The sequence below is a fragment of the Bos taurus genome, chromosome 11, assembly GCF_002263795.3.
Source record: "Bos taurus isolate L1 Dominette 01449 registration number 42190680 breed Hereford chromosome 11, ARS-UCD2.0, whole genome shotgun sequence".
Classification (NCBI taxonomy): domain Eukaryota; kingdom Metazoa; phylum Chordata; class Mammalia; order Artiodactyla; family Bovidae; genus Bos; species Bos taurus.
Genome location: NC_037338.1, coordinates 92,335,345 through 92,353,333, shown reverse-complemented (window position 1 = coordinate 92,353,333; position 17,989 = coordinate 92,335,345). Strand labels below are relative to the sequence as shown.

Below are 17,989 nucleotides of genomic sequence, written 5' to 3'. Positions count from 1 at the left end.
AACTCTGAGGCCCTGTGATCCTTTGACTATGGGTGTGGCCAAGAGATAGTCACTCAATGCTGGCGGTCATCTGACCGTCCCTGGACTATCATTGTTGAAAGGGGCCTTAGTGATTTATTGAATGATGAGATTAGTCAGCCTGGCTGGGAATGGTTCCAGGCTCTTACCTGGAGAAGGAAATGGCAACCCACTCCAGTACTCTTGCCTGGAAAATCCCATGGACGGAGAAGCCTGGTAGGCTACAGTCCATAGGGTCTCGAAGAGTCAGACACAACTGTGCGACTTCACTTTCACTCACTTACCTGGACAGCCTCTGGCCTCCTTTGATCAGTGGAGCGACATGGCCTGAGGCTTACTTGCTCCAGTTCCCTGCCTCCCAATTAAAGAATGACCACAGGTATGCGTTCCATTGTTTTGAGAGTCCTTAGCCTCAGGTTGCTTTAGGGAAAAACAAAGATCCTGTTGGATCTCCTGGAAGATGAATCTTCTGCCTTCCAGTTTTACATGGTCTGTTGAGCTGCAGATAACCCACCTGGAGCCTCTGATTCCATAACCTGGAGAGAGTCCTCCTGGAGGCAGGAGGAAGGGCAGCAAAGACCCACCGGCTGGTGACCTCGAGTAAGTCATGGAGGTCTCAGAGCCTCTCTCACTTTCCTGACCACGGGGTGGGTGAGCCTGAGGACCCACCGAGATAAAGGGAGAGGCTGTTTTGTAAACAGTAAAGGGGGAGACCTGTGTGATTGGGGGCTGCTTGTCGGCAGGACCAATCTGTCTTGGCCTAGCTCCTTAGCTTCTAAACGCTGTTCCCCTTTCCTTTGTCCGCTGACCACAGTCCAGATGCCTGGATCATTTACAACCGCAAATTTTCTCTGAGCCTGTAGAGAGATGCTCCGTGGTGCTCAGAATTGGGGTGTTGAACCCCAGAGAAGGAAACTGCAGGTCTACCCAGGACCCTATGTCCTGCGAGCCAAAGTCAGGGGAAGCCAGAACGCCCAAGCGAAGGCAGTTTCCAGCAGGAAGTTTTCTGTTCATATTTGCTCTTCATATATACACAGAAAAGGCGTGTTTGTGATGAATTTTACAAAGTGGACACACACCTGTGTCACCACTACCCGGCTCAAGAGATGACATGACCAGCCCCCTGGGAACTCCCTCGGGGCCCCTTCCTAGTCTCGCCCACCCCGACTCTGACTGCTAGCACCAAGGGTTGATTTCACCTCTGAATGTTAAATACGTGGAATCCGTCCAGAGCTCCTTTCGCTCAGCGCCGTGTGTGTGGGAGCTTCATCCTGGTGATGTCAGTGGCTGTAGCCGGTTCCTTCTCCCTGATGTACGTGGATGCCTACACTTGGTCACACCTGATCTGTCTGATGGTGGGCAGTGGGGTCGTTTCCAGTTTTCCATGCGCTATGAATGTTCTAGTCCACGTGTCTGGGTGAGCTGATGTGCACTTTCGTTGGGAGTACAGACCTGGGGTGGAATGATAGGCTCGTAAGAGGTGGTTGGTTTGGTTGTAGTAGATGCCAGCAGGAAGGATTTAAACAAGCAGTTAAGCAGGACTTCCAGACCCTGCAGACTGTTGGTGGGCTAGCTCTTGTCACACCTCTTGAAATTTCCTCTGGAAAACAGGAGGAAGAGGCTGAAGGAGGCAGGCCTGCGTTGGAGGCTGGGGTGGGTAGTCCTTGGCCCCTCTCTGTCTGGTTTTGTTTCCCTTTCCATAGTCTGTCTGGGTGCCCAGTCTGTACTCCCAAGGAGGTATCTGGGGCCACTTGGAAGGGATGGGTAGGAGGGTTTTAAGCTTCATTTCCCTGCATCAACCAAAGCCCCCTGTGTCCTCTGTTTTACATAGTAGGATTTTGAGAATGACAGCATGTGATTATTGTTTTGTTTTTCTTAAAAAAAAAAAAAAGCTTTAGCTATGGAACATTTGAAAATTGTTGAAGGGACCGCTGTGAGGTCCCTTCCATCTGGATAATTCTATTTTGGGATCAGGAGGAGGGTGTGGGAAGGGTTAAGCATTATTCAATCCAAGAGCAGGGCTCGTCCTCAATGACCTTTTTAAAGTTCTTAAAGCTCAGCTCATGATGCGGGAGATCTCAGTACTTTCTATTAAAATAGTGTTCAAACAAAACGGAAAGCCTACAGGATGTGGGGGAGAGGCTCCATGTGGAGGGACGTTTGGGTAGCCTTTCAGCAGGAGTCTTGAGGACTCGCTCCTTCAGCCACCCCTCTGCATTTTTGTTTTTTTTTCTTTTTTAATTCTCCACCAGCTGTTCCTGGTGGTTGTCACTTGGGGTGTTCAGGTTCAGAATGGTTCTTGTTTTCGCCAGTAGTGGGTGACGCTGCTGTCTGTCCTGAGGGTGGTGGCTTTCCTTCCTCCAACGCCAGGCCGACTTTGGACCTGTAGTTTCGCTTGGTGAGGGAGGCTGGGCCCTTCCTCGGCACCGGCAGTCTCTGCCTTTGGCATGCAACTCTGAGTCAACAGGCCTGATAAACAGCCCACTTCCCAGGACCAGCAAGGAACAAAGCCCCTGACGGCTGCGGGATCCGCCCACCCCCTCTTCCTGAAACAGCTGCTTATTCTTTTGACAGGAGTCAGAAGGCTGCACCTTCGCTTCCTCCCAGCCCTGCCTCCTTCTGCAGAACGGAGCTCAATAGAACTTGGTACTTTTGCCTTTTACTCTAGGAGGAGAGAAGCAGACGATGAGGTATGTGACACAGTGGAATGATCTACCTCTGCTGGGTCAGGGTCCCTGGGGGTATCGTGAGTCAGCTGCAGTGTGGACACTCCTGGGGGAGGAAGCCCACTCTCCCCCTGGCTTCTTGCTGGAATCCTCCAGTCGTTCTGGAAGACAACAAAGTCCTCTTCTCCCAGTGCTGGATCTAGAAGTGGGTGCTGGCGGGGTGCTGGCTCCGTCCCTGGAAGCTCTGCTGGAGTTTGCTGCCCCTGGCAGGACCTCACAGGGCGGGGCTGCAGCCTGGGGTTTTTCTGGGACTCAAAGTGCCAATGCAGGGGTAGGAGGGCTTGTGCATGCAGAGCCCTCTTGGGGTAGCACTGACCCTTCATTTACCTCGCCTTATTTCTCCTGGGAAAACTCTTGCGCAATGATTCCTGGATCAGGCAGCAAGGAAAAGCTGGCTGGACCCAGGCTTCAGATTTCCTGAAGGGGATTCTAGAAAGGGCATTGTGAGAATCCCTCCAAAAACAGGTTATTCCATCTGTGGTGACTGGAGCAACAGCTAGTCGTATATTTAGTCTGAGGCTTGTCTCTTAGTTTCCTCTATCTGTGTTTACTTTGACCCTTATAATGAAAAACATAACTGGAAACACGTCCATGTACCTTTTTCCCCCCACAAATTATACCATGTTTCTTCTAACAGGGAGCATCTCTCCCTAATGCCCACCAGTTTAGAGAGATTTCAGGGTAAAAGCAGAACTTTCTCTCCTCACCCCCAGCACCACCTCCCTGCCAGGAGCTGGGCCAGGAGGGCAGAGGGTCTGCTTTTCAAACACAGCATCCCCCCATCACCACCTTGAGGGTAAGCCCAGTGATCTCAGCCTTTGTGAAAGCTCAGTTTCCTCAGCTATAAAGCTGCTGTGCTGCCCAGGATGAGGGACGAACAGGATAGAGTAAGGAAGGCTCAAATGCCAGGTACACAGGAGGCACCTGGAAATGGCAGAGGCGCTGAACCGAGTAGGCGCACCAGCTGGTCCAAGGAAGCCTGTGATTGGCTAGCTTTGGGCCAGTTGCTTAGTGATAACCGTGAAAGGCAGGCTTCCCAGGTGGTATTAGTGGTAAAGAACCCACCTGCCAATGCAGGAGACGTAAGAGAGGCAGGAGCCATCTTCCTGGGTCAGGAAGATCCCATGGAGGAGGGCACAGCTTCCCACTCCAGTATTCTTGTCTGGAGAATCCCATGGACAGAGGAGCCTGGTGGGCTACAGTCCAAAGGTCACAAAACAGTCGGACACTGAAGCAACTTAGCAAGCACGTACCCACTCATGCAACCAGGAAAGGCAAAACGAAAGGATGGGCCTCAGAGCTGGCTGATGAACCTGCGGGTGAGCCTGCATGTCTGCTGAGGACACAAGAGATACAAGGGTGAGCACTGGAGGCCAGATCTCTGGACCTGAATCCTGGCCCCACTGCTTTATGCTGTGTGACACTGGGCAAGTCACTTAACCTTTCTGAGCCTCCATTTTCATGTCTGTAAAATGAGGATAATATTAGAGTGCCTTCACAGGGTCATTATGAGGCTTACCCGAGAGACTGCTGGGAAAGCGTTTAGCCCAGGCCGTGGCCTGGTTCAGTTGAGGGGCATCCAAGTGTTGCAGGGCCAGAAGTTTATTCCATTTCCAGGCTCCCTTTAGGAAAAAGAATGCAAAGTGGAAGTAAATGCCATCATCCCTTGGTATCCACTGGGGATTGGTTCCGAGACCCTCGCAGATACCAAAATCCAGGGACACTCAAGTCCCTTACATAAAATGGTATGGTATTTACATACTACCCACATACATCTTCCCATTTACTTTTAATCACCTCAAGATTACTTAGAATACCTGCTGCTGCTGCTGCTAAGTCGCTTCAGTTGTGTCCGACTCTGTGCGACCCCATAGACGGCAGCCCATCAGGCTCCACTGTCCCTGGGATTTTCCAGGCAAGAACACTGGAGTGGGTTGCCATTTCCTTCTCCAATGCATGAAAGGAAAAGTGAAAGTGAAGTCACTCAGCCATGTCCAACTCTTAGCGACCCCATGGACTGCAGCCCACCAGGCTCCTCCGTCCATGGGATTTTCCAGGCACGAGTACTGGAGTGGGGTGCCATTGCCTTCTCCGACTTAGAATACCTAGTACAGGGTAAATGCTATGTAAATAGTTACCTGCACGCAGCAAATTCGAGTTTTGCTTTTTGAGGCTTTCCTGGAATTTTTTGTTTTTTAAAGTTTTTGATCTGTGGTTGGTTGAATCTGCAGATGAAACCCATGGGTACAGAAGACTGACCGTATTTAGGAAAGGAGGAGACATCCGAACATATAACAAAAACAGACAAATGCTCTCCATAGGAAAAAATCCAGAAAATAACATTGTAATAAAGTGTGAAGATAATATAAAAATGATTAGTATTACTCAGCTGTCGGATGCACCTGTTATATTTTGGCTGCAAACTCTTGGACTGCCTCTTTGCTGACTTTGTAATAACATTTTAAATTGAGACAAAAAGAAGACAAATCAGTTTTTGCCTGTGCTGCTGCTGCTGCTAAGTCACTTCAGTGTGTCCGACTCTGCAACCCCATAGACGGCAGCCCACCAGGCTCCCCCATCCCTGGGATTCTCCAGGCAAGAACCCTGGAGTGGGTTGCCATTTCCTTCTCCAATGCATGAAAGTGAAGAGTGAAAGTGAAGCTGCTGAGTCGTGCCAACTCTTAGAGACCCCATGGACTGCAGCCTACCAGGCTCCTCCGTCCATGGGATTTTCCAGGCAAGAGTACTGGAGTTTTGCCTCTAGCTTGGTTAAATCAAAGGTTGCATTTTATTACCTCGAGTTTAGAAGAGTTTCTTTCAGCTTCACAGCTTGTTATTGGTGATGCCATGGCTGTGAATCGCTTGGCAGTTTCCTGCTCAGGTGACTCCAGCCAGAGCTCCAGGGAACTCAGCTCTTCCATCCTGGATGGGGTGGTAGGGGTGTGTTGGGGGAATATGGGCACCAGGTAGCTGTGAAGTCTGGATTACGGTGACCCCTGAGACCCCCAAGTGGGGAGCAGAACAGCAGTTAGTTCAGCTCCTTCTCTGAATCACAGTGAGGGGCTCCTGGGAGCTCAGCAAGGCCCACCTGTGGGGAGTGGGGTCAGGACCCAGGCCCCACCTGCAGCCCCAGGACTGGTATGATTCCCCCAGACAGGGCTGCATCTCATCTCCGGGAAGCATTTGAGCCTTAACCAGTCCCCACCCCAAAGGGAGAGCAGGCCCAGTTTGCCAAGGGGCCTGACATGGAGGTTGCATAAGCTTCCAGGTCAGTTGACCTGTGGACTCAACATGACTTGGTTGGCAGTCTTCTCTCATGATCATCACTTCCAAGAAACTGGGGCTATTGCAGAAAGATGAGCTTGGTGTGGCTGAGTGAACCTGTCCTCTCGGCAATGAGATTTCCAGCCTTCTGGCTGATTTATTGCCAGGTCCCGGGTCAATCAAGAAAGACTGTGGTGGAAAGTTAAGTTCACAGGACTTGTTTCAAGGACGGGGAGACTGAGGTCAGAGAAACCATGACTCAGTTCACAAAGCCACTTCATGTGGCCGCTGGGGGTGCCATTTGAGCCTCCTCTTCTTCCCCTCCCCATCGTGGGCCATGGGGTCAAACGTGATGTCCGCGGGACCCTGAGCTGGGGGCAGTGGGGAGTGGAGCTGACTATCACATCAGTCCGCAGGCGGGGAGGGCCCGCCTGTGACCCTTCTGGGTCCTGCAGTCTCCGATGGAGCCACGTGCTTCTGAATCTTTCCCCTAAAAAAAGCAGCGTCCTCATTTCGACTGCGGTTTGTGGAGCATTTACTGCCCACCAGGACAAAGTGCTGCGTAAACACGGTCTCCTTTTGTCCTTTCAAGAACCCTAAATGGGGGCGTATTTGAAGCTCCATTTTGTCTGTGTAAACAGAGGCTCAGAGCCAGAGAACTTGCCTGGGGTGTGCGTCTAGGGCTGCACAGCCTTAGCTGCCAGACTCATTTCTGCCCGGAACGCTGGAACTAAATGTTACAATGGAGGATGTGGAAGATGAATGATAGGAAGTTTCCCGAAGGGTGACTAATAGTCAGTTCCTGGCCCTCTCTCCTGCCCCACCACCCGCACCCTCACCTGCTTTGTTTCCTTTGCAACACTTGTCACTGTCTGATGCGAATCGTTTTGAGTCTCTCGACCCCATGCAGTGGTCCAGAAGTGACTGCGGCTCGAGGTTGCAGGACGGGATGTGTTCCAGGGACAGGGGACGATGAATCACAGGCAGAGAGGAGGATATAGCCTGCGGGAAGGCGCTACTTTCCCCCTGCTCTGTCCCAGATAATGGCTTTTCCAGGGCTTCTGAGTGCCCAGTGATTCAGCTGAGAAGCTCACCTCTCCCCCTGATGTGAGATGGGGAAAACAAGGGCCACTAGACTTCCCTTCAGAGAGGAGTTTTGCTGGGAAGGAATACCTGGGCTTATACCAGATGGGGTGAAATGATGAGATTCTCTCAAGCCGTGGGTGTGTGTATCGTCTGTGTGGAAGAATTAATTTATGGGCCTCATGGAAAAGTCTGACGCTCCAGGGAAACAGAAGCAGAAAAGGAGGCAGGGGAAGGGGGTAAGGAAGGTGGAGAAATGACAGTGTGACCCAGCCTTGCGAAATGCACTGGGGTTGTTAGCACCATCTGTACATGTTTCAGGAGTGGGGGTGGTTTTATTTGGAAGCCATGGTAAGGGCTGAGTCCTGGGAGTGGCCCAGGAGCGGCCCGTGTGGGTGGTAGGTTGGATTCAGAGAGAAATTGCCAACGCCGTTGACAAGAGGGCTGAGAGATGCTGGGAGGGCTCAGGTGGAACTGGGCCTGGCTGGGCTCACCTGATCCTCTGAGGGGTGGGGCCAGGTGACTCAGATAGTCACACTCTCCCATATAAGACAGGATGTTTGTACCCTGTAGGGCCTAATTGAGGGGCTTCCTGGGTGGCTCAGTGGTAAAGAATCTGCCTACAATGCAGGGGAGGTTTGTGTTAGTCGCTCAGTCGTGTCCGACTGTATGTTACTCCACTGACTGTAGCCCACCAGGCTTTTCTGTCCATGGGATTCTCCAGGCAAGAATACTGGAGTGGGTTGCCATGCTCTCCTCCAGGGGATCTTCCCTACCCACGGATTGAACCCTGGTCTCCTGCATTGCAGGTGGACTCTTTACCATCTGAGCAACAAGGAAAGGGTGCAGTGCAGGGGTCGCGGGTTCAGGCCCTGGGTTGAGAAGATCCCCTGGATCTTCTGAGCACACACAGGGCCTAATTCTATGCTCTACTCCTTAAATGGGCTATTTAGAAGCAAGCCCACATTTCCTACTTGGTGGGTAAGATAGTCAACTACCAGTCTTCAGAAAGATGCAGTTTTGAAAATTCTGAGAGACAAACACATCAGTGAAGGGATTTTAGACCACATTGCCTGCCAAATGCCTCATCATATCCAGAGAGAAAAATGAAAATGTTTTCAAAGACCCACTGGCCTCCCTGCCAACCCTTCTGTAGCCAGTGCTTTGCTGAAGGACTCGAGATTGACTCATTTGGCCAGCTTCCAACTGTGAGTCTTTTAACAAGAGTGACACCTGACCACAGCAAAAAGTCAGCAGATTCAAGTCATTTATAGGATCCAGAAAGAAATGGGCTCCAAGGGACTTCCCTGGTGGTCTGGTGGTTAAGAATCTGCAGGTTAAGAATCCCTTCTAATGCAGGGGTTGGTGGTTGATCCCTGGTCCAGGACCTAAGGCCCCACGAGCTGCTGGACAACTAAGCCTGCGCTCTACAAGGAAGACCCAGAGCAGCCAAAATTTAAAAAATAAGAAAAACATTAGAGGGTTCAGGATGGGGAACACGTGTATACCTGTGGCGGATTCATGTTGATCTATGGCAAAACCAATACAATATTGTAAAGCTAAAAAATAAAATATAAAAAAAAGAAGAAAAATATTAAAAATGGGCTTCAAGAGTTGTCTCTGGGGCTAATTTCTGAGATTAAAAAAAATCAAACACCTGCATTTGGAGAGGAGATGAGGGGTGTCCCTGATGTACGTGTCAGTGTTCTCTACCACGAGAGTTGTGTGTTTAATGTTTCTTACACTGGGAGAAAATTTGTGTTTGATCCTCAGCAGGTGGGGTTGATAAAGCTTCAGATGGCTGGGGCTTGATCAAAGAAAATCAAAGTTGCCTGGCCTTTCCAAAGAGCTCTTAACCAGGCTGCAGCACAGAACAGATGGATAGACCTTCAGCGTCCCTAATTTGCGTCGATTTGCACTTTATTGTCTAGCAAAACCCGATTCTTTTCTCTCAAATATGTTCTGAGCTTTTGCTGAGTACCAGGCTCTTTGCTTTCTTCATTGGATCCTCCCAACAGCCCGTTTGATGGACACCAGTAAGAAGAACTGGCAATTTTTGAGCATTTACAGGGTGCCAGGCACAATGCTAAGCATTTTACAGATGCCATCTCTTGCAACCATCCCCATTTTTCCCCCATTTTAAAGACGAGGAAACCTATCTAATATGGTCCATTACAAGTCCAGCGTCCCTTTTCTGAATCCCTAGGCCAAATATGTTGGAATTCAGAATTTTTTTTTTTTTTTTTTGTATGCAGAGTATTTATCATATATTATGTAATGTCCCAATGCAGCAGCAGCAGCACATAACAAAATACATCAATATTTATACAAAGAAACATTTAAACAGCCTCACCAAGAGGGATAAAGATTATAAATAGCCTCACATCAGTTAGGGCCTGGATGTCAATTGAATTATAAACAGGCTTTCAGTTTTCAGAGCTTGCTGGAGTCAGATGAGGGTCTGAGAAGCTGCTTTGTGTTTGGAGGTAGCCAGTTTTGTATGTCTCAAATCCCTACTTCACTCCCAGACTCCTGTGTTCTAATCACCGTCCACATTTCTCTGGGAGGGACCATAGCAGTAGAGTGGGGTGGCCACAGTTTCAGTCCAGACCTGTTTGTTTCCAAACCCTGGCCTTTCCTTGCACGCAATGCTCATGGTATTGATGTAGAAATCAAGTGGCTTTTCCTAGCAGCCAGGATGAGTTGCAAGCATTCGTCTGCATTTTGTAACTTTGCCTTGGGTCCTGGGCTCTGTGTACCAGCTCATGAGGTATTCACAGGGAAGAAGCTCAAACTGAGGTGTCCCTGTGGCCTAGCAGGTCAATCTTCTCATGGTCTCTGGAACACCACTGGTCACAGTTGTATCTGAAAGCGGGAGGGTGAGTTATGACCTGGAGTTCAGCCCTGGCTTTTCCATTGCCAAACAGAGCTCACTTTCTAAGCAAGAAATGTCATGGCTGGTAATCCCACACTTCCTCTTTTTTAACTGCATTTAATAATAAAAGTGATGAAGGGACTATCCCTGGCAGTCCAGTGATTAAGACTCCGCTCTTCCAATGCAGGAGGTGGGTGCAGGTTCTATCACTGGTCAGGGAACTAAGATCCCACATACCACTCGGTGAGGCCAAAAAGTTGTTTAAAAAGTAGGGAGGAAAAAGAAAATAATAAAGGTGATGGAGCACAGGAGATCCAAGCCAGGAATCATTTCAGAACCCTCTTTGAAAAGAGTTAGAGAATAACCTGTCCCACGAAGGACTGTCCTGGTGCCTTCTCATTTTATTTCACACACTCACTAGGTGACGGCCTCCTCTGGCTCTTTGAAGGTACAGGGGATTCAGGGTTGAATAAGAAGATCAGAGGAGATGGAGCCAAATGTGGATGTTGCCATGTGAGCTGCCACCCAAGGTGATATGTGCAGCAACGTGAACACAATGATGGGGGAGCCGGAGGAGGGAAAGGGGGCTACGCTGGTGGTTGGGGGTAGGGAGTGATGTCTTGCCACTCACACGGTTCACTGGACCCAGGGTAGCTAAGACACAACTAGGGAAGCTGGAAGAAGACTCAAGGAGCCGGAGGGACTGCAGACATGTTTATTCTCTCCCAGCAGCAGCAGCAGCAAGTTTTCAAAGACTACTGATATACTAAGACAGATATAAGTGGCCCATGGCCAGGTAGGTGCGAAGGCCCAGTGCTACAAAGGTCAGCAATATTGTTGTTTACAGAACACAAGGTGTGAGGCTGTGAGAGAATGGGACAGGAGAGCCTGACTGGCTTCATGTTGTCAGTCAGTTTCTGCACAAGTGGTCTCTCCAAGGTGATGATGTTGGCTCCCTGATGTCTACTCTCACGTTTCCTCCACCTGCTGGCCCTCTCCTTCTTGCCCCCTTCTCTGTCCTACCTTCGAGTGTCGGCATTTTTAAGCTTCAGCCCAGGGCCCTCCTTCCCTTTTGTCTCTCTCCATTATCTCCTTGGTAATTGAGTTTATTCCCTTCATGTTAAATATCATCCTTGGTCTATGGACACTCCCCCAATTGCACAGCCTGCCCACAGTTCTCTGATGAACTTCAGACTTGAGTTCCGCTTGCCTGTGAGTCTCCATTCAGGTGTTCACACACTCTTTGAAATTCACATATCCAAGAGGGAACTCATCTTATTTTCCTTCAAGCCTATTCCTCCTCTAACCAATCTGACTAAATGCTACAACCTACCTGCTTAAGCAGAAACCTTATTTCTTCCTTCATCCCTTATGACTAAGTTACCAGCCAAATCCTATCAATTCTCTCTCCAAAGTATGTTTTGAATGAAACCAACCATTGAGCCAGCCCATCTCCTCTTTTTTAAAAAATTTTATTGATTTAATTTTGGTTGCCTTGGGTCTTTGTTACTATGCAAGGGCTTTCTCTAGTTGTGGTGGGCAGGGACTACTCTTTAGTTGTCGTGCACAGACTTCTCGTTGCAATGGCTTCTTTTGTTGCGGATCACAGGCTCTGAGCGTGTTGGGCTTCAGTAGTTGTAGCACATAGGCTTAGTAGTTGTGGCTCGAGGGCTTTAGAGTGCCCGGTATGTGGGATCTTCCCAGACTAGGGATCGAACCCTTGTCCTCTGCATCGGCAGGCAGATTCTTTGGACCACCAGGGAAGTCTCCAGCCCATCTTCCCTGTTGCAATTAGAATAGTCTAGCTTGTCATTTTATCCGTTCCCCACACCCAGTGCCCAGATGGGTTTCTCTGAATGAAGATGGGTGGGGTGACTCTCCAGCTTCAGATGCTTTTGTGGGCGCCACCCTCTTTCCATGCCCTTCCAGCCTCTGACTGCCCCTGCCCACCCTCTGCCGACCGGCCATCACCACCACCACCCTGCCTCTTTCACTCAGGTGGGACAACTGCACTATTTTTATCTTGTCCACGTTTTTGGCTTTTGTTTTCCCAAACACAGGAAGCTTTTTCTCTAGTCAGCCTGGTATGGATGCTGTTTCTGAAATATTCTCATCCCTTCTCATGGGACTTTCTTTTCCACCCTTTTCCATCCTATCTTCACCCCATGGGAAGCTTTAAAATCATCTCCCCAAGTGAGCCCTTCCCCAACCACCCAAATCAAAGTACTTCCCAAGCTGTAATTCTCTACCCAGTACCCCTTCCCCCTTTGATCACAATTTCATGCAGCAATTAAGAAATATTTATGTACCTACTGTGCACCAGCTGTGTGGGTGTGGTAGGGAAATGGTTGAGTCTCAATGGTAAAAGACCAGCATGCTTTCCCCTGGGAAATGGTTGAGTCTCAATGGTAAAAGACCAGCATGCTTTCCCCTCTGAATGAGGGAGCACGTAGTTAGGATATCAGGGGCAGCAGAGCCATGGAATTGATGATTCCCCAAAGTCACATGCCAAGAGGTAATGCTATTAAGTCAGAGGAGGCCAGCATCTGTGGGAACCATTAGCTCAACCCTCACTCTAGAAAAATGGTACAGATGAACTTGTTTGCAAAGTAGAAATAGTCACAGATATAGAGAACAAATTTAAGGTTATCAAGTCAGGGAGGGGCGAGATGGGATGAATTGAGAGATTGGTGTTCACGTACTGATCCTGCTGTGTATTAAGTAGATAACTAATGAGAACCTACTGTGTAGCACGAGGAACTGTACTCAGTGCTCTGTGGTGACCTAACTGGGAAGGAAATCTAAAAATGAGGGGATATGTGTATGTGTATAGCTGATTTACTTTACTGTACAGTGAAAACTAATACAACAGTTTAGAGTAACTGTACTCCAATAAAAATCAATAAACCCTCTCCCACATCCATGGTGGACCTTGTGATCAGTCAGGACACTTTCCCTCTGAGCCTCAAAGTGGCCTTAGCATCTTTCACAACTCAGGCAGCCCCATCTGCTCATTGAATTGGCTAATTTGCCATTGCAGACCCATGCAATTTAAGGTAGAGCCTGCTCCTTGCACGTGTGTGTGCCCAGTTGCTTCAGTCGTGTCCAGCTGTTTGTGACACTATGGACTATAGCCCACCAGACACTTCTGTCCATGGGATTCTCCAGGCAAGAGTACTGGAGTGGGTTGCCATGCCCTCCTTCAGGGGATCTTCCCCATCCAGGGATCGAACTTGTGTCTCCTGCATTGCAGGCAGATTCTTCACTGCTGAGCCACTGGGGAAGCCCAGAACATGCCCCTCAGTGCTTATTAAATGTTCATCACCTTTTCCTTTTAGAAAGGATATGGGTAGAAATATTTCTTAAAAAAAATCATATCCCACTCTTGCTATATTTAATCTATTTCCCCCCCTCTTCTTTTCTTTTCCCAGGAGAAAATAATGAATGTCAAAGGAAAAGTGATTCTGTCAATGCTGGTTGTCTCAACTGTCATTGTTGTGTTTTGGGAATATATCCACAGGTAATTATGGAACATGATAAAGTGATGTTAATGAACGTCTCCATCAGCCAAGTCACCATGTTGAATTAAAATTAGGATTTCTTCCTTCCTGTTTCCCTGAGCCCTAGACTTTAACATCTGTCTTTAAAATCATTAGATCTTCAAGCACTTTCTAAGGAATTAATTATCTTTCTTCCTGCCATGTTCCTAATGTCTCAATTTTTATATAGCTTTGCAGTTCTGGGAAGACTAGAGCCAGAAACAGTAAGGTCCTATTAAGACCAAAATGTCATATTAAAATATGACCAGATATGGAAATTGCATTAAGAAATTTCAGACAGGAATTCCACGAGAAATTCACCCTGATTTTTGCAGTCCTAAAATATTTGCAAAGTTCAAAGGAACAACTCAAAGTTGTTGACTTTTGCTGCAAAAATACACTTAGAGTCCCTGGTGATTTATTTGTGCCTGGCTAAACTTTTGAGTGTTTTGTCTGTGTTTTTTTTTTTTAAACTCTGGAAAACACAATGAATGAAATATTTCTGAGTTTTCAAATTCATCAGTGGATTCACCTCAAATTTTTGAGCTGCTTTGTGTGTTTTGAGAAACTATAATGCCTCGGAGGTTCCAGCTGGAGAGGCTTCTGACAGAAAGAAGTCTCCCCAAGCAGCTACAAAAATGCACAATGGTTTTGACTTTAAGAGGCATCAGTATAGTTCAGCCTTTCTTTCAAAAAGGCCACCTTACACCTAGAGGTGGATGAACCTAGAGCCTATTAGACATAGTGAAATAAGTCAGAAAGAGATAAACAAGTGTTGTATATTAATGCATTCATATGGAATCTAAAAAGATGGTACAGATGAAAGTATTTGCAGAGCAGCACAGGAGATGCAGACATAAAGAACAGACTTGTGGACACAGTGAGGGAAGGAGAGGGTGGGATGAACTGAGAGAACAGCATTGAAAAATATATATTGCCATATGTAAAATAGGTAGCCAGTGGGAATTTGCTGGATGCTGCAGGGAGATCAAATCCAATGCTCTGTGACAATTTAGAGGGGTGTGATGGGATGGGTGGTGGGAGGGAGGTTCAAGAGGGAGGGGACATATGTATACCTATGACTGATTCATGTTTATGTGTTGTGGAAACCAACACAATATTGTAATTGTCCTCCAATTAAAAATACATAAATTCAAATAAATAAATAAGGCCACCATACAACTCTGGGCCAGGAGCACTGTCTTGTCACCATTGATATCTTCATGGTCTTAGTAGCTTCCCAAGTTCAAGATGATGGCCTGGATAAACATTAGAATGTCGCTTTCAATTCTTAGATTCTAAGGTTTGATGAGCTGGGAGGACTGTCCTGGCTACTTATAAAGGGACTGCCCATTCAGGTGCATCAGTGGAAGGAGGAATCTCTAGACTCTGTAGCTGGTTTTCCCCAGGGTGACCTAACCATTTCTGGAGTATTATTGTTTCATTCTGAACAACTCATTTTAAAAGAAAGAGGACAAGCTAGAGAGTGACCATGTTAAAGGGGTCTACAAACCAGGTCTTTCGAATTGAAGGAAACTGTGGGTACTTAGTCCGAAGAAAAGATGACTCAGTGTTGGATGCAGGGACCCTGGGGCTCCCTTTTCTTGAGGGCTGAGGAAGTATCCTGGCTGGAGTCTGGAACTAGGCTGCCTGGGGCTGGTCCTGTGCCATGACTTACCTCCTCTGTTTTGGGCAAGTTACTTCGCGACTCTGTTCTTTGGTTTTCAATAAGTTTCCCTGTTGTTTAAAATGGGCATAATGGTAGTACCTGCGTCATAGGGTTGTTGGATTAAATAAGTTATTGTGTATAAAGCACATAGGGCAGTGCACTCGGTAAATGTTTGCTGCCATCACCATCACCATCATCACCACCATTCTCATCACCTGCTCAGAGGTAAGATTTGGCAAATAGAAGGAAGAGCTCCAGCAGGTGGAAGAATCCAACAGAAGAGCGAGCGTCCTCTGGGGTGCTGCCCTGAGCTGAGATACTTTTGTAGGTAACCTTGACAGCATTCGAGCTCTGAATGCTTGATTGGATAACCTTGGCATTTTGAATTGCAGCCAGAGTCACACTTCCAAATTTTGGGTACTTCACAAAATTAAAATATGGGAGCCAAAGGCCCAAATGTGCATATTGGCACTGGCCTCCATAAAGAGGGTTATTTTGCCGTGCTGGGTACACTCTCCCACACAGTAACTAGAGCAGCTTCTGGCTGCTCTTCAGGGCCATAGTCTGGCATCCAGACTGCAGCCACATCATTCTTCAATGTGGGGAATCTATTTGAATGTCTGCAAGAGGTTTAAAAGGCAGCAAATTCTTTGCCACCCTGAGAACTGGCCTTGTGATGGTGTGAGGTGAGCTGAGGGCACCAACCTTAGACAGGTGGGCAGCACTTTAGCTAAAAAAGATTTAAAAGTAGCTCAATCAAACATGTCAACTGATAAGTAAAGAGAGACTATTACCAATAGAGCATCCTGAAAGAATGTCATCCAGGACAGGGTTTGATTTGAGGTTGGATGAAAAGAAAAAACCTTAGAATTTTAGAGATGGAAGAAAATTTAAACGTTTATGATAAAGTAATGATGGTGAGGGTGGTTTTGATGATAGTACCTACTAGTTATTGAGCGTTCGAATGTGCCAGGAACTGCACTAGGCACTCCCTCCAGTTCTTAAAATAGCCCTGCAAGCTAAGTATTAGTCTGCATAGTCTATGTATCTGGATGAGGCACACTGAGTCTCCACAGTGTTAAACGTGAAGGTTCAAGGTCACATTTTCAGGAAGATTTAGGTCTGAGGCTATCAGAATACAGCTTATTCTCTGACCCACGATACAACCCTTCCTTCAGTTGAGGGTTCTCATTTTTCAAGTGACAAAATGGAGACCAAATAGGTGAAATGACTTAGCAGTGAATTTATGTCCAAGTTCTAATTGGAACTCAGATCTGATTCATTGTCCGGGGCTCCTTCTTCAGCTGGTTGTTCGTGCTATGAGGGATACAGTATGAGGCTCAGGGAATTCCTACCCTCAGGAGGTTAAACTTTAGATGGAGCAAGCAGATGTGTATATCAATATCAACAATGCAAAGTGAAGGAAGGATATCAGAGGGAGAGAAAAGGAACCGTGAGAGTTCAAGGAGGCGAAGATTATGTTCGACTTAGACAGCGATCTGTCTTTTTTTGGGGGGAGGGGAGAGGCATTCATTTACAAATATTTATTGAGCAGCTACTATGTGCCAGACACTGTACTCAGATTGTACCACAGGAGAGGGGGCATTTGAATTGTGCCTTGAAGGATGAATATGTGTTAAATGTCGTGCTCTGCAAGGTGGGTGTTGCTGGGACCTGAAATGTCACAGGCCTCTGGGAGCGGAGGGTGAAAAGGGAAAGATAACAAATTTGAAAGATGGAACAAGATGGCAAGTCTGACTCTACAAAATGATGTCCTGAGCACCTGGTGGGGGTCTGAGTGCTAGGTTGCAGAGGGCCCTCTCCCTCCTCTTTCCCTTCTTCCTAACCCCCTCTTGTCGGGTCTGGAGTCAGATTCCCCAGGTTCAAGTACTGTTTCTTCTAGCAATCCAATCTTAGACAAAACCACTTAATGCCTAGGTGCCTCCGAGGAAGCATAGAACCTCCTTCGTTGATTGTTGTGAGGATTTAATGAGCTAATACGTATCAATTGCTTAGAACAGTCCCAGGCCAAGTATTAGCTGTTATGAATATTGTCAGATCAATAAACAGATTTAGAAACAAGAGATATTAGAACTTGGTCCACAAGTGTTGAGCTCAGAGGGGTAACCGTAGGAGGAAAGAGGGCATACATTTCACTCTGGTTAGGTGATATGGACTCCCAGCAGGGGCAGACGGCAGAGTCTGAAACAAGTATTAGTCATTTATATTTTTTTTCAGTGATGAGGCAGCTAGGGCCAGACAGGTGCAGAGCCAGGGCAGGTGCCTGAGCCCAGGTCCAGAACTCTTTCTACCAGGCTCTATCCCTTTTATTCACAGGGAGAAGGAAGCAAGAAAGATTTAACCATTGGGCACAGCTTCCGTGCACAGAACGGTGGAAGAATCCAGTACGACAAGTCCTATCCCTTTGCCCCCAAAATATCTCTCAAGTCAGCGCACTCCGCTCTCTCCATCTCTTTGGCTGCCTTGACCTGGGCCTGGACCACTGCCAACACCTCCTGACTAGTCACCCCGTTTACTCTCTTGCTGCCTACAGAGACGACCCGGTCCCACTCCTGCCTAAAACTCTTCAAGGGCAAAATCCACAGCAGGCTACAGCGAGGGGACCTCCAGTTACTTCTTCGTTTATTTCCTTGCACATTTAAATGCCTCCTTCCTTTTTCAGGGCCTTTGCATATATATTTTTGGTCTCCAAGAGACACTCTTTCTAATTTCTCTTCCCCTGGACTTGTAGTCATCCTTGAGAACTTAGCTAAAACATTATCCCCTCCTCTGGGAGGCCTTCCAGGTCTTCCTG

At 47.6% G+C, this 17,989-nt stretch overlaps 1 protein-coding gene across 11 annotated transcripts in view; it reads left to right on the top strand.

Moving 5' to 3' along the window:
- Window positions 1–17,989, top strand: part of GGTA1 (glycoprotein alpha-galactosyltransferase 1 (inactive)) — a 78,762-nt gene that overhangs the window by 41,621 nt on the left and 19,152 nt on the right. For 6 of the 11 annotated variants that reach the window (XM_010810170.4, XM_005212922.5, XM_024998277.2 and 3 more), the window contains one exon: window positions 13,398–13,486. In XM_010810170.4, the coding sequence (XP_010808472.2) occupies window positions 13,407–13,486 (80 nt within the window). In that variant the 5' untranslated portion in view covers window positions 13,398–13,406. 11 annotated transcript variants of the gene reach the window in all.